Raw genomic sequence first — 16,658 nt, 5'->3', positions numbered from 1 at the left:
TACACTGATCGCTGACATGGGCACATGACCTCAGGCACGCTCCACCTTTTGACTACTGTCAGCAGCTGTGATTTGCATGCAGTTAGTGTGGCTTGCAAAGTCGTCTCAGGATGGAATTTATTGACACAGTCATGTACATCCAAGTTTCATTATTGACAACAGACAGCAAACCACATTTTGTCCATGACACTACAGGTTGCTCATGTGAAAAACGTGGCAACGAGCTGATCACGTACTTGCATGCCCTGACCTCGGTTATGTGCAATGGCCCGGTTTCCCAGATTCTGAGCTAGCCGAGGTTCCAGAGGTATGTGTAAGCCATGCGTTAAAGCAGTGTTGTGCAAAACACAACAGGCTAATATGATCTTGCACACGACTTCTGGGGAGTACAGCAGCACACCCCCTGTACGTTCGAGACATCTGAATCGCAACTTCAACAGACCAAAAGTGCGCTCTATGATGGCTCGAGTACGTATGTGTGCACTATTGTACCTACACTGCGGTACAGTGTTTGAACGCCTGTAAGGGGTGAGGAGATGTGGAGAAAGTGCATAGCCAGTATCGCCTGAGGAGTGAAGAAAAGGCAGTTGGTTACATTTCCCTCTTTGATTTACACAGGACACGATCTATACTTTAGTACATGCAGTGTCTGTTGGGCCATGTATGTAGCTTTATGATTCTTATTGTACAATGGTTAATGTTGGCGGGCATTCAGACATTCCAATAACACATATCCCTCATTTTTAGTGCTTTGTACTTACCCAGTAGCCACATGTTGCCAAATTCTCCCGCAGCCATCCACCGGGCAAGAGGTAACATGCAGAATATGAAGCTGTCATGGGTACTGCCTGGGAACACTGCATGCACATTAATGAACCTCCCACTGGCATCACAGACAGCTTGCACATTGATGGAATACCATCGGTGTCTGTTGCAGAAGATGTGTGCAATGCGGCAGGGTAGTTGAAGGTCCACATGGGTACAATCAATTGCACCCAGCACACGTGGGAATTGTGCAATGAGATAGAAATCTCATGCTGCCCTTTGTCTCATGGCCAGTGTATGTGGTATTTGTATGTGGTTGTGGGCTCTAGCAGTGATGCATCTCAGTACCTGATGCAGGCACCGCGACTGGCTCGTCTGGGAAATGCCCACATGGTCACTGGAGACCCTTGGAAAAGACCCAGTGGCAAAGAAATGGAGAGCAGAAAGGATCTTGAGATATGCTGGTATTGCATGTGAGCAGCAGGTCACAGAGTCAAGTTCCTGCTCCCACTCACATACCATAACCAAGATGACTTCTGGTGGGAAACGGTACCTGGCCCTTACATCTTGGCTGGACATTCCAAATAGGTTGATCCTCTGTCTGAAGATCCTCTCTGCTCTCCTCCTCCTCCTCAAGTAGTTTGGCAAGGGGCAGTGCAACAAACACATTCAGTGACATGTTGAAAGGGTTTGTGTGTGTCTGCTCTGCATTTATACATGCTGCAGGGCTAGGATTGGCTGCAGTGTGTCATCTGATGCATGGTGGGGGATGGTAGGCACTTGGACAGGTGTTTACCCTTGGCTAAAATGATCAACGGCCACAGTTCGTGTATTCCTGCCCGGAATCGGAGATTCCGGGCTGTAGGCGGTGATTCCGGCCCGGGAGCGGAATTCCCCCTCCAGGAGTGCAATTCCCACTCCAGGAGCGGAAATTCCGGCCCGAGTGCGGACGTAAAGTTAGTAGTCGTAAGTCCATTCTGTGAATACCAAAAGTAGAAAGTTCATTCTGTGAATGCCAAAAGTAGTAAGTGCATTCTGTGAATACCAGAAGTAGTAAGTGCATTCTGTGAATACCAAAATGGTAGTAAGTTTAGGATTTTGTCTTAAATTAGTTCTCTGAATCGGGGCCTTAGGAATTATACCTGCCCTAAGAATGGCAGAGAGGTGAATACAACTATGCAGAGTGGTGAGTGCCTGCCCCACGACTGGCAGAGTAATGAGTATCTGCCCTGCACCATGTAGAGTGGTTTGTACCTGCCCCACACCTAGCAGAGTGGTGAGTACATACCTCGAGACTGGCAGAATGGTGAGCACCTGCCCGCTGGAGGGCACACGCATGTCAAATACGGGCAGTATAACAGGGCCACTCCCGGCACTTACACCAGCAGCACTTTCTAATTTGTGACTTGTGGTTTCTGTAGCAGTGGTGAAGTAGCACACTGTCATTTATATACACGGAACATTTTTTGGTTGAAACAGTCACTAAATTTGCATGGGTAAAGTTATATAGCGCAAAAACAATAATTTGTGGAAATCAGGTTTCAGCAAATTGTATCTTTGGAGAATCACCAAGTAAGGTGCCTTGATTTGTTTTGCTCCTCCTAAAATCTTTTTTTGTCTCACACTTCAGAATTTCAAAAAAAGTGTTTGATGTGTTCTTGCCTAATTGCTGACATAATTTGAAATATATGTATAGTTTATTTCCGGATATTTAAATGCTGTGACATCCTACAGCCTTTCCATTTGTTTCTTGTAACCGAGCAGGATTGTCACCTAGAACACGTTTACAACATCCTCTCACTTTGCAGTCAGAGAAATAAAAGTACACTCCATGACAGGCATCAATTTGTAAGAAGACATATTCTGACGTTTGACATTTGTCTTTGAATGCAGAGCAAATGTGACAAGATAAACACAAAATGTAAAGGCATTTTATTGCTCATTCACCTTCTGAACTCCAGTATGATCATTTATTTGGGTGCTCCAGCACCCCTACTTCCAACGTCTATGATTGGGTTGCACTGAAGCTTGAATATAGTCAGAAGCGAGTCAAGGCCTTGCGACCAGTTGGCCATAGAAGGTTCAGAAGTGCATCAATCACCCTACATAGTTTTAAAAAGCTGGATGAAATATGTGAGTCCATGAGCCCGAGGAGTCAAACGTGACTACCAGATTTGAAAAATTGTGTACATTAGTTAAGTGTTTGCTCCCGCAGTCTAAGGGCCATAATATGGGATTTAATAAAAATGGTTGATAAGTGAAGACTGGCCATGAATTCCACAAAGGACACAACTAATATAAACAGTGCATTAATTGTCCAGGCCATTAAGACTGCTTCACCTGCATACCATAATGATGGAATAGCCACGCTGCATATAAAGGGACATCCTTGCAAGCAGTAGTTAAGAAAAGACTCAAGTTAGGAATATAAAGAATAAAAAACAATGGTTTTGCTATATATTTATAATATATGCTAAGATATTAATTACAATTATAGAGGATTGGACACTTCATCCATTATAACATTCAAGACACTTTCCCTGTCATGTATACAAAAAAACATTGGTGGCGGGGGGGGGGGGGAGCAAAACAAAACCCTTTTCATCTGATCATGAATAGAAAAGGCATGGGCAATATCAACAAGCCTAATGCAATCAGGATGGAAAATATAATTTGGAGTATTTTTGATGATTATCTATTTGATACATCACCCATAAGTAAGTCAATAGTTGTATTATTGATAGATACAATTAATATAAGATGAAATAGCCAAGAAAGCCTACGACTATTTAAATGATTAAGACTAAGCATTTCAATAACCTTTACTGAAACCATTTTACAGAAATGATGTACTTTCTCTTAGTAAAATAAATATGTATCAAATAATATAGATGCTACTGAAGTTGCCGAAAGATAGATATACTCAGTCATATTGATTGGATCTACGTAAATGTATACATTTTGAAATTGTCTCTACTATCTCCTTATGGGTGTTTCTATTTCGTAAACTTCTCCTTTACTGTCAACATAGTTACTCTTTTCTTACAAAAATAGGGACCTTGAAAGATACGAGTGGTGTAGCGAGTGAAAGCATCATGAAGAAAGTCTAGGTAATTTCAAAATAAAAAGGTAATATGCATTATCTTTCAAAATCACATATGCCCATAGGTGTAAGCAAGTTACAATTGAGAAATTAAAATAACTATTGTCACATGTATCTTAAAGCCAAAGGTCAATACATTTATATTTCTCTTTCTCGGAAGTAATAACACATAGTTATTTTTGAATTAGAGGTTAAACTAGCCTTTTGGCAGACAACTAGAAATGAGTAGGCTGTGATGTACATTTCAGTGAGCTATTTGTGTAGTCTCCCAATAGAGCGCCATAAAATATGTGTAAGCCATTTTTAAGGATAATTTATTATGGCTAAAAACTTTATATTTTTTAATTCATGAAACCTTTCCATTTATTGATGACTACTTATAATCATGATATCAGCACATATCATAAATGTTTTCTACCCTTGAGCTATATGATACTGTAAAACTTTATGCCATTTTCATAGACCTGAGATTCATGCAGTGTGTCATTTCAGGACGTTTCTTCTTGGATGCCGTATCTAAGCATGGCAGCTATATTTGCATTTATCGTAAGCTTTGGATTAGGACCAGGTATGTTTATACAATGTCTCTACACAAGTTATGCTATTATTCATTAAATATTTCAGATGTAGCTGTCTTTTCATTAAAGGTGTGCTGAGGAGTTACATAGTAATGATAATTTCCTACACCAATTCATATGATTAAATTCTTTAACCTTAAAGGAGGCTAAATCGTGGATGAACCCCAATACTAGTCTGATGAGTTAGCCCTCCTGTTAGATAAATTGATTTCCTAGGTCCATCTCCATTCCTTTTAAGAATATATCTTACCTTGACTTGTGAATCAGTAAGTTTAAGTAAGACCTACATTTGCTACAGTAGAGAGCATCAGTAGTAATAATACACGTGAAAGAAGTTGTTTTCCTATCCACCGTTATTCATTTGTTATCTAATTGTTTTCATCATCGTCAGGAATTCTAAAGATATCCAAGCACAACTAAAAATGTACTATGGGGAAGTGTCACTGCAACCTCCAAGCTTTAATATTGTGAGGCATTAGTTGTATTAATAACAACTCTATATTGTGCATATGAGTAGAAAAAAAAGAAACATTAGACTGCTGAAAGATTGTAGATACTTGCTACACTGCCTGACCTAGGATTGCTGAGTTATTGATGGTGACTCTCCTATACATTCTGTGGCTCACTACATCAATAAGAAATCACCATCTGTATGTCAAAAACCAATGGCAATTTCCTAAACATGTTATGTCCAGAGGACAGGAAGTTTGTTCATACTTATTGAGCGAGTTTGTCATTGCTTCACATTCCCTTACCATCTCTTGCTTTGCTGAACCTCCTTTATTTGCTGCCAGCATTTTCCTTTAATAACTATGCATTTCACTTTATGATGAGAATCAGCTTGTCTGATAGAACCCCAGTTCCTAGAAGGGGTGCTGATGTTCTTCGATCACCCAGACCCTTCTTATGCCTAAAATGTCCCTTTTGCAGGGAGGATTGCTAGTTATCTTCTTTCATTCTTGGCATGACCTACCAACATCTTAATTGAAACACCCACTTGCCAATTTCCATTTGATCATCTACTTTCACTTTTGCAGCTTACATTTACATGCTAGAGACTAGGCCGCTACCTGAAAACTGATTTCTATCTTCTGTAATGATGCAGTAGCTGCAAGTATGTCATGGTATTATGGTAGTTTTAGTACCCTTCTTTTTGAGTGGGATGTGAAACAGTAGATCTGGTTCACGAAGAGACTACACTGAGAGATGGACCATTAACTGTCAATGTGCTACCCGTTAAGAGCTACAGTGCACAATAAGTTATGCATACAATGACTTTCACGGATGGTAGGGTGGCCCTTATTGGTACTGAACTAAGACACTAAAGAATCAATTAAGTCAGCAAACCTCCACAAATATTACTTACTGTTGTGGGAGAAAGAGTTGGGAAAAGAATTACACCTGGAAGGAAAAAGGCCGGCAGTGCATCCCGGCAAGATACTTAGCTGGGAGAGTGGAGGGTGATGCAGACCACCATTGAGCAGCCTTGGTTCCCACAGCTGTGAATGCCAAGCAGAAAAAAGGGGCAGGTGGCCCTTCCATAAGGAGGTAGGAGAAAAACTTCAATCCCACCAGTCATGTACAGAAGAATAGAGATGGAGAGAGACTAAGGCTACCAACCACTAATCCCTGGGTTGAAAGAAGGGGCTGAAACCTCTTTCTATATATATTGAGGGAGAGACAGAAAGACATTATGAAGTGCCGTATGAACAATACATAGAGCCTTAAACAATATTTGCTTCTCTGTTGGAAGCCAATGCAGTTTTCCAATGGCAGCAGAGATTGAATTAAATTTGGGAAGGTCCAAAATCAGTCTTCACATCATCCTAGTGGCACTGACAATGGTAAAGCTCTGGAGAGTGTATATATATTCACTGAAAAGGTACGTAATAGATAGAAATTAGCATTTAAGAAACCTTAGATATACACTGAAAAACACAGATAACAGGAACGTTATAGTTAGGCTGAAATTTCACTCGTACAAAACCAGAGAAATTCAGATGCCAAAATATTAGTTTTGACAATAACAGAACTTTCTGGCGCATACTGTACTAAGTATTCAATTTCTTGTAAAGATTTGAATACTCTATTATGTGTGGAGGCAAGTCCTAGACTTATCCAAATAATTTCTCTTTACTTTGAATATTAACTGGCTGAGCTCAAGAGATCCGAACATTCATAGGATCCAATCTCTGTATGGGAAAGCATTTTCAAACTGAAGCTGTACAATTCCTTGCTAAGACTCTTTTTTGCTGAACTTTCTTCCCACATTTCTTTCTCTGTCTTTTCAGATTTTGTAATATATGATGTAACATAACGAGCAACAGCAATTCAATTATCTACAACATACTGAATATCCATGTTTGCATTCCACATTTTCAAAATAACTTTGACTACGTGTTCTTCGTTACATCATTCATCTTCATTTTACCCAATTGTTCCCTCCCTTCCCACCGCTTTGTACACCACCCTTATTACTGTAAAGCGCTCTGATACCCTCACGGGTCTGGTTCGCGCTCTATAAAACTATAAAATAAAATAATAAAATAAATATCAACTGTATGTACTAATATGTTCTCTTGAAAATATCTTTATTAATGAAAGACTCAAAACTGGATGTGTGCTTCCATTTACTAGTAAAGGTTTTACAAAAGTTACTTCTATTAACCACTCGTTTTTATGCTTTTGTTCTTCATAAACACCATTATTTTATCCAAGGTCCTCATTCTCTTCAATATTAATAGGAATAATTTTCGTTTCAATTTGAAAGCTCTATCTACTACACTTACAATCTGTTGCTTTTTCTTAAAAGTTGCTGACCTTCTTTATATTTTTAACATTTTGAATTACTCTACCTCTAAACATTCTTCTTCTTTTATCCTTATGCTCTTTTTGCCTTCTTGTAATATGAATTGTTTCCCCTAAAATTATGTTATGTTACTATGACAATACTTGTTTTCCTTGTGATTTGTCGTAAAACATTTTTTTCTTTTCAAAATGTTTGACATTTTTCAATCTCTGTAAAACTGTTTTAAGAAAATGTTTGGTTCTCTTACTAGAAGATTTTTCCTGTATAAACTTTTTCACTTTGTCTAATTTGCTATTTCCATATTTCTTTAAGTAGTACTGTTTTTTTTGTTCTCTTCTCTTTTCATGTTTTCTTGCCATCTTCAATTTTTATTTCGAAATAAAGTAAATATCTAACAAACTAAGAATAGTTTCAAGAGTTTGTTACATCAATTAATAATTTTAGATTAATGATATATTAATATTCATAATAACCAATAAGCAGTTGCTTACAATTAATTACATTGGCATTATCTTCTCAACAAGTAAATATGTAGGATACCTTACTGTGTCCATTAGCAAAGCTGTAAACGGTTGACAGTCTCGGAGAAACCTTTTATAAATTACTGTACAATTTCATTTTCAAAATTTCTGTACAAGAGGATGTATGCATTACTTTTTGCTCATTGTACAATGCACTCAGATTTTTAACTCTATATTCTAACGGTTCTATGATCGCTACCTAGGTAAATGATATAGACTTTAGTGACCAAATGCTGTAGTAAGACTTCTGTGACACGTGCATCGATAACAGATCTTTGCTTCTGCGACTGAATGGTGTAGTACGCAGACCTTTAAACTTGACATAGTGCACTTCCCATTGCAAGCAGACACCTACATTTATACGGCCTACATCAAGTGTACCTTTACAGAGACAGCTGCGACTGAATAATGAAGCGAAACTGGGAAGATTTGTGCACCTGTATGAGAAGCTACCAGTTTTTTAAGTTAGCATCTTCAGTCGCACAGCACGTGTCAGAATACATGTACAAGTAGACACGTACCTGAATCACGAGAGCATGCAGACCTTTAAACTTGACAGATTGCACTTTCCATTGCAAGCCGACACCTACATTTATACGGCCTACTTCAAGTGTACCTTTACAGAGACTCAAACGAAGTAGACAGATCCTTAATCCCTCTGCCAACATGTCTTAAACCTCACTTTTCTCTGGCAGCTTCACTATTCACCGACTGCTCAGAATGTTGGGCCTAGCCAAATATAAAATAGCGACCCTTGTGATGTCACTGTTGTAAGTCTCACCATGTTCCTGAAGACTTCAATGCGTGTGTCTGTGCTTTTCCTAGTGATATGATACATAAAAAGAAACCTAGAACTAGTAGAGTACCTGTGATTTAGACTGCAAGCACTCTAAGTTTCTGTAGAAGAAGGTGTATGTATTCCTCATGATTCATTTACTGAGGCAATACCCATGCACTCATCCAATCAACCAGGCACTAAGCATGCACTCATGCAATCACACACGCCCTAGTCGTGCAGCCATCCAATCACCCAGGCACTACTATTACATTCAACCATTCACCCAGGCACTACTATTACAGTCAACTATTCACTCAGGCACTACCCATGCACTCATTCAATCACCCAGGCGGTACCCATGCACTCATCCAATGAGCCAGGCACTATGCTTGCACTCATCCATGCACTCAGGCACTACCCATGCACTCATTCAATCACCCAGGTACTACCCATGTACTCATCAACTCACTTGGGCACTACCGTAGCACTCAACCATTCACTGAGGTACTATCCATGCACTCACATGCAAAATGTACCAGTGCCCAAAAGGTATACATTTCTACAGCGTTCACTGGCCTCTCATCTTTCCCTTGTCGATAAATCAAGGATAGCGGATTAGGTAATAATGACAGATAACCTGGGTTTTGTCGCTAGATAAAAATATCACCCTTATCGTGACTAGGAGGGCAAGTCAAATAGTCTTGATCAAACAGCAAAAGACATATTCCAGGAAATTGTTTTCACACGTTTTTGTAATGTTCACCTCAGTGTGGTGCTGTTCACAAAGAGTTGGTCTGTCTACACGGCTGTCATATTTTATGACTCTTTGGAATACAGTGTTATACATGGATTTCTTACTAAATTAAGAAAAATAATGTGATTTCGTCGGATCAGGTGACTCCAGAGCAAGGATTTGGTTGGAATTGATTTCTTCACTCTAGTCCTTCTTTGTTCATGTCCCTACTCTCAGTGTTATCTTGGACAGCAGTAAAATGTTACACCAAGTCGGTTCATTAGCTTTCACATCTGCTTCTACCCTCAACACGTAGACCGCGTGGTTCCTCACAGCAATTTGCGATTCTCAACGGAGAGTCCTAGGCAGGTGGGGGACTTTCGTGTACATCCACGTCCCTCGAACGTATGGCCCGAAGCACCTCACTGGCCTCAAGAGAGGTGGTGCTCAACTAGAGCAAGCAAAAAAAAAGTTTTAAAAAAACTGTTCGAACTCATCAAGTCCCAAGCTACTAGTCATCCAAATCTCTCGTCACTGGGTCAAGGGACATTGCCGAATTGTGAAGAATTCGCTGATTTCTTCACGGATAAGAGTATTAAGATTGAAATTGAATTACGCTCTGCCTTTGATCACCTGTTGATTAGTCCACTGAACACCCTACGTCCCCCAGGGTGGGACACTACTGACCCTGCGCTGCCCTACCTCCCCAAAAACAATGCTTCCTGGAGTCTGTTCCAAACCTTGGAAGAATGCACTATACTCAAAATCCTGTTGACTTTGAAACCTTCCAATCACTACAATGACCCTCTGCCATCGAACCTTTTCCTGGAAGTTAGATCCTCCTTACTAACACTTTGGACTACGATCGTCAATGCATCACTTCGACAAGGTGCTATTCTGGATTGCCTAAAATTGGGTCAAGTTACCCCGATTCTGAAGAAATCTTCTGCTGATCCCGCGGATCTTCATAACTTTCGCCCAATCTCTAACATCGCCACCTTGGCCAAGCTCCTGGAGAAATGTGTGCTCGCACAACTCTGTAATCACATCGACCATCCAACTCCTGTACCAATGCCAATCTGGATTCCGCCTGGGCCATAGTACAGAGTCTGCGCTAACGCACACTGTTGATGATGCACTAAGAATGTTGGACCATAATGAGTCATGCCTATTGATCCTTCTTGACCTTTCATCAGCATTCAATACTGTCAAACACGATAACCTAATTGACCTCCTGGAACACAGGATGGGGCTGTCTGGGCCTGTTCTAAATTGGTTCTCTTTGTTCCTTCAGAATAGATCCCAAAGCTTCCAGGTGAACCAAACCCTGTCCCATCCTGCACCGGTCACTCTGGGGGTTCCCCAGGGTCCTGCGCTTTCGCCCATGCTCTTTAACCTGTTCATGGAGCCTCTGACAGAAATTCTGAAATCATCCAGCATTCACTATCACATGTATGTGGATGATACCCAACTTTCCATAAAGATTGCCTCCCCCAAGAACATTCATTACCTCAACTCAGTCCTGCTGGAAACACAAAGCTGGCTGACATGAAACCACCTGAAGCTTAATGCTCTAAAAACGGAATTCCTCCTAATCTCACCCCTCAAACAATCTCAGGTCATGGAACAATGGTTGAATCAGCTTACTGCTCTTAATTTGTAGACCTCACCTCGTTGATTCGGCATCCTCTCTGGTTATTATATTAGACAATAGTCTGAACATGCAGAAGCACATTAGTTCCCTCACCAAGGGAGCGAACGTCCAACACAGCATCATAAGAAGACTCAAACTTTATCTCCCTGCTCATTACCTAAAGGTTGCAGTGCAAGCATTAGTGATCTCAAAGCTGGATTATGTTAGTGCAATGCTGTGCGGCTTGCCCAGAGTGAAGACGGTCCCTCTTAGGGTTTCCCTCAATTCGGCTGCTAGGCTCATAACTGTCACTAAAAAATACAACCATATTTCTCTGGACTTGCTGGCCCTGAATTGGCTTCCTTATGAAGCTCGGATACAGTTAAAAATTGCATGCATGGCACACAAAGCCATCCACTTCAAGACCCCGCTTTACCTCGCTCAGAAGCTTGAGATTTCATGTGGTTCAAGAGCCTACAGAAGCGCTAGCACCCTTTTGCTCAAACCACAAAAATTCAAGAAAAAAAGACCTACAATCAAGCCTTCTCAGATATGGCTCCATGGATCTGGAACTTCCTCACCCCCCGAAGTCAGGGTGAACCCTTCAACTGCCCTCTTCAAAAAAGAAGTCAAAGGGCTCTTGATGGAGAAATTTCTGTCTCAGTCAGGCTTCTCCATTGGACTCTGAGGCCATAGGCATTGATTTGTGGCCCAGCTGCCTGGCTCACGAGAATGTAGGACATTACGTGACTGTGAATTTTTTGCTTTGTTGATTCTGTTTGTTTGCTTGTACTCTTCTTGATGCATAAACTGTAAAGCGCTCTGATATCCTCGGTGGTCATGTTCGCATTATATAAAAAAATTCTAAATAAGCAAATAAAATAAATAAACACTTCCTGTTTGGAACTGTTGGCAGCCAATCAGATCGCAGACTTGAGATATATGGATATCTGACGGGAGCCCATCATTGCATTCAGCCTGCACTCTGCACCAGCACTTTTGGCTGGAGGGGAACAAAGCCCCCACCGGACACCACGGCAGGAGCTGCACACGCCCTTACGTCATGTCACACGAGGAGGTGCTGAAAAGCTGCTTGGGGCTCCCACGGCATGGGAGCCTAACATTGCATTTGTCCCGCACTCTGCACCAGCACTATTGGCTGGTGGGGACCACAGCCCCCTCTGGACACCGCGGCAGGAGCCGCACACACCCTTACATCGCACCAGGAGGTGCTAAAAAGCTGCTTGGGGCTCCCACGGTGGGCCATGGACGAGCCCGTCTGCGCCCATCAGTGGCTGGAAGAGGCTGGGCTGGGCCACCCCTCTTTCAAGTAATTTTTATCAAGAGATCCGAGGTGAGTGTTTGCCAGCATTAACATTATCAGAACTGGTAGAATTATTAGACCTGGTAAAGAACTGACCCGAGCATCTATTATGGGGAAAAGCACCGGGTTATCGTCTGCGCGCCAAATCACAGGCAGTATTGACAGTATGCTAGAAAGGATGGTTAGTATTGTATCTGGCGAGATCGAATTGACGGAGCGCTGACTGTCCCTGGGAAGTGAGGGTCTACCGAACAGTCTTTATACTAGATGGGTCACAACTGATCCTGCGCCTGAACCTGTTACTGTATTGTGCACCCCCCAGCATCAGAGGCCTGGCCCCAATAACACATCGCTCCCTAGTGGGAGCACAAGTGGGCATGACATAGCTGAGACTCAGTCAACCTTGGGCACCCCAACAATTGCGACTATCCCAGCCGTGAAACGTAAGAGGAAGAGTGGGAAGCCTGTTTGTTCCAAAAGGAAACAAACTCCTTGCACCGGTTCTTCTCGCACTTGCTTGTCTGCATGGATACAGTCATCTTCGAGTGCCAGCATTTCAGATGCAGCACAAAATGGGAAGTCGCGCCATTCATACTGCACACAGAATGAGTTGGCATCTGTTGCAACTGACTATGGGGGTTTTGGGGATACCTTTACTAACATTGTTATTAATACAGTGTCCACATGAATCAATGAGTTGTTAGATATGAAATTCACATCTCTTTGGGAACACTTAGATCATTTGGACACACTCATGAATAAGTTTAGTCAACCGCTAGAAACAGCACAAATCATGGTTGCCCCGGGGAGGGGTCTACTTCCATCCCTAGCATTCCTCTTATTGTCAACCCCCGTCTTACTGCTACGGCTACCTCTCTCCCCACTGGCCCCTTGGCTGGTAGCTCGTGCAGAACATGCAGACAAGCCAGGGAGTGCTTTTAACCTAAGGTGAATGTAGCACCTAATTTCCCTAACAATAATGGCCATTCATCTGCAGATGAGTCAGCCCCAAACGTGGCCCTTTATCAAATGTCTGATCTTACTAATGGATCGGTTGGCGAGCAACCAAAGTGAAAGCCAGGCAAACCTATTTGTAATGCATTTAACGTCCTGAGCACGAACCACCCTAGGCCCAACTTAGATGTTTTGGGACTACCACCGGTTGCTTGCCCCTATGTGCTACTGTTGGCAGGAGTACCAACCCATAAGAGGGAACAGAGTGAAACCTGCGTCCATCAGCGTAATAAATGCGTGGACTGGCTATCAAAGAATAGGAGGTTCAATACGTCAGATATGAGTGAGATCATTATGGTACTTAGAGTAGGGTGGGTTGGTGTCTCTCCAAAGAATATATAAGGAGACTGTATTGTGACCAACTTCCGCAGACCATCTATGGTAAGATCCTTATTGAGAGCTCATGAGACCACAACAACCAACTGTACCAACATTTGGTCACTACCGTTGGGCTATTTTTATAAACCGAGCTTTGGTCCTTCCATAAATGAGCCTCCTTTCCCGACTGTACATAACAGGTTTCTGCCTCTGTCTCACCTGGACACCCAAGATTGACTGCCGTCACCATTGGAGTATTACAGCGCTGACCATATGTTTGTATCTCTTACATCTGCAATCGAGATTCATGGCCATGACGCTCCAACCAAGGTTCTCGCCAATTCAGATTTGTGGATATTAAGCTGGAACGTGGCCAGTTTACAGTCAAAAATACACCAACCTGACTGGCTAAAACTGGTGACACAACAGGACATCCTCATGTTTCAAGAGACATGGGCCACCCAAGATTTACATATTGATGGTTTTGAATGTTACAACATTGGAGCCCCAATCCCTAAATGTGGTCGACCTTCGGACGGCCTATCGATTTGGGTAAACATTGTTGCAGGAGGCAGCATTAAGGTTTTATTAAATTAATCTCACATTAACATTTCATAATTTTGTAATCATAGCCTTTCTGATATCATTACAGAATTGAGGGCACAATTGACACCTAGAACTGTTTGAACAATGAATTCCCAACAGGGATGATGTCTCCTTTGAAGAGCGAAGTACGGAATTAGGAGGATTATTATATTCGTTTCCAAATAAGAACATAACCAACTTTTAGTAAGTTTGTTAGGATGTTATACCAATGCACTGAGAATATTGGGACGGATTTCCAATCCTTACATAGTTTGTTTCTTCTGTTCACCAGGATAGTTTGTCAATATATCCCGGCATCATCCAATAGATGATTGCCAGTCTTGTGAGGTCATCGGATAGGCAAGCTTTGCCTACATAAATTATAAGTGAGCAGCCGGTGTCTTTTAAATAATATTCACACTTTGGATATAGAAACAGTCAAAACTGCTCACCAAAATATTTGTTTTTTCTTTTCTTTTCCTGGACGCTTATATCTTAGAATCTTGCTTGTCCTGTGACCGTTCTAAGCATCAAATATCTAAATGCAGAGATATCTATACTGCTGTATACATCCTTTTCTTGTTTTAAGGTCAGTAATATTGGGTTCTACTATTCACAATCTCAAGTATAGTATTAGCCTGCACAATGTGAATTTGGGATTGGCTACATATTACTTGGTAGTGGGTCTTTGCTCCACATTTCATTCTTATTCGTCATCACTTATTTTGAGTCCACTGACTCTATTCTTTTGACGACATTTGGCACTCTGGTGGTTCTTTCTCATCTTTTTTCGTGTTTTTTGTACCTGTTTCTGTTCTTAGTAATATTTTCACTATTACCTTTATCTATATTTAGTTCAGAACTTTCTTTTTCTTGGCACTAATTCATTTCCGTATACATCACAAAAGTAACTTTTTTCATATGGAGATAATTCAACATGCACAAAATGTGAGATCATGTAATTATTTTTACAGCCTTGAGGAAGTCACTGATGTGACAAAACACGTGTCGGCTGTTGCATTCTTGGGATCAAGACCATAGAGCCTCAGACACCCTTCATAATTGATTCTACAATTGTCAAACTTTTGTCCAACTAAGGGGTCTATTTGGTCTTTTGTATTTCAAAATTATATTGTTATATTGTCAAAATGTTTTGTCCATATTTTATACTTTGACAAAAATTAAACACATAACCTTTTTGTATGAATCCATCCCTGTTTATAATCAGTGTTATATCTAAATAAGGTTTTTTGCTTAACAGGTTTAAAGCAAAAGAATTATTATGTGTGAGTGCCGGGGTACTTGTATTGTTCATTTTATCACACAGTCACGGCTTTACGTGATCTTTGTGTCTATGTACCCAAGGTAGTAGGGTATATTTGTAACCCCTAGTGGCACCATTTCGTAATTTGTTTGTGCTGGTGTTTACTAAGACAATTGTTAATCCTTTCACATTGCCCAGTCTGATTATATACTGATTACTGATGTGCGATCATTTAAACACTACTACAGTCTTTCTGGTTTTGCCAATCTATGTGGATGTTGGCACTCAGTTCTTCAGATTGAGGAGATTAAATAATATAGTTAACAAGCTTTCTAAGATTAATTCTCCCATTGCCACTTCTGACAATGGATACCTTTGATGATGAGAGAAATCTCTTACTCCAGGAACTTTTCACTGGTCCCACAGAGAGGGTTCCCAAAAAGAGTCCAATTACCGAACAAGAAGGTCTCAAACAAAGATGCAGTAAACTTGAACGAGTACGGAAACAGGAAATTTCCCGTTGGTGGGATTCCACCATACTGAAAAGATACATAGATATCAAGCAGGTCCCATGTGGCCTACGGATCATAATTTTCCCTACATTCGAAGATCTGGACTCAGACCTATTAAAGGAATGGGAAGATCTAATATGTTCATCATCTTACAATATGATGGACATACTAATAAGACATGCTGACAGAAAAGGGAAATCCTATTACGAGAAATAGAAAAGTTAGAGTCAGAAATCAAAAGTCTTAATTTAGAAGAAGCCACATCAAAGAATTACAAAATTCTAAAAGGAATACTAAGTGCACATCAACTTTATATCAAAGAAAAGAACATGCGGAAACTGAAGAGAGATGAAAATGACTACAAAAGTGGAAGAGTCTTCACTTTTGCTAAAAAATTTGACGACACCCAACCAAAACAGACTGTGTCTGTAAAGAATAGTAATATACCCAATATTATGCCATCTACTAGTGAGTCAGATGTTTCTAGTATACACAGTGAGATCACCAATGAGGAAGATACAGAATCTCCAATTGCGGGTCCATCTTCTAAAGCCAATTCTTCTTCTTTTTTAGAAGAAATGGCAAGATTCCGAAAGGGCAATTGGAACAATTATGGTCAATCCAATACAAGAAAACCAGGAGGGGGCGGGCAAAACGAAAATGTAAGGACAGGGGCCATGACTCGATCGGTCTCACGGAATCTGAAGAACTGAGTCCACCT

At 41.0% G+C, this 16,658-nt stretch overlaps 1 protein-coding gene across 2 annotated transcripts in view; it reads left to right on the top strand.

Moving 5' to 3' along the window:
* LOC146783986 (solute carrier family 2, facilitated glucose transporter member 11-like) overlaps positions 1 to 16,658 on the top strand; it is a 408,912-nt gene that overhangs the window by 344,967 nt on the left and 47,287 nt on the right. The window contains exon 10 of one of the 2 annotated variants that reach the window (XM_085633328.1): positions 4,361 to 4,436. The exons of the other annotated variant lie outside the window; for it this stretch is intronic. Within the exon in view, the coding sequence (XP_085489454.1) occupies positions 4,361 to 4,436 (76 nt within the window). The remainder of the gene's footprint in view (positions 1 to 4,360; positions 4,437 to 16,658) is intronic. 2 annotated transcript variants of the gene reach the window in all.

The sequence above is a fragment of the Triturus cristatus genome, chromosome 11 (genome assembly GCF_964204655.1).
Source record: "Triturus cristatus chromosome 11, aTriCri1.1, whole genome shotgun sequence".
NCBI classification, from domain to species: Eukaryota; Metazoa; Chordata; class Amphibia; order Caudata; family Salamandridae; genus Triturus; species Triturus cristatus.
This window is presented reverse-complemented; position numbering and strand designations above follow the sequence as displayed.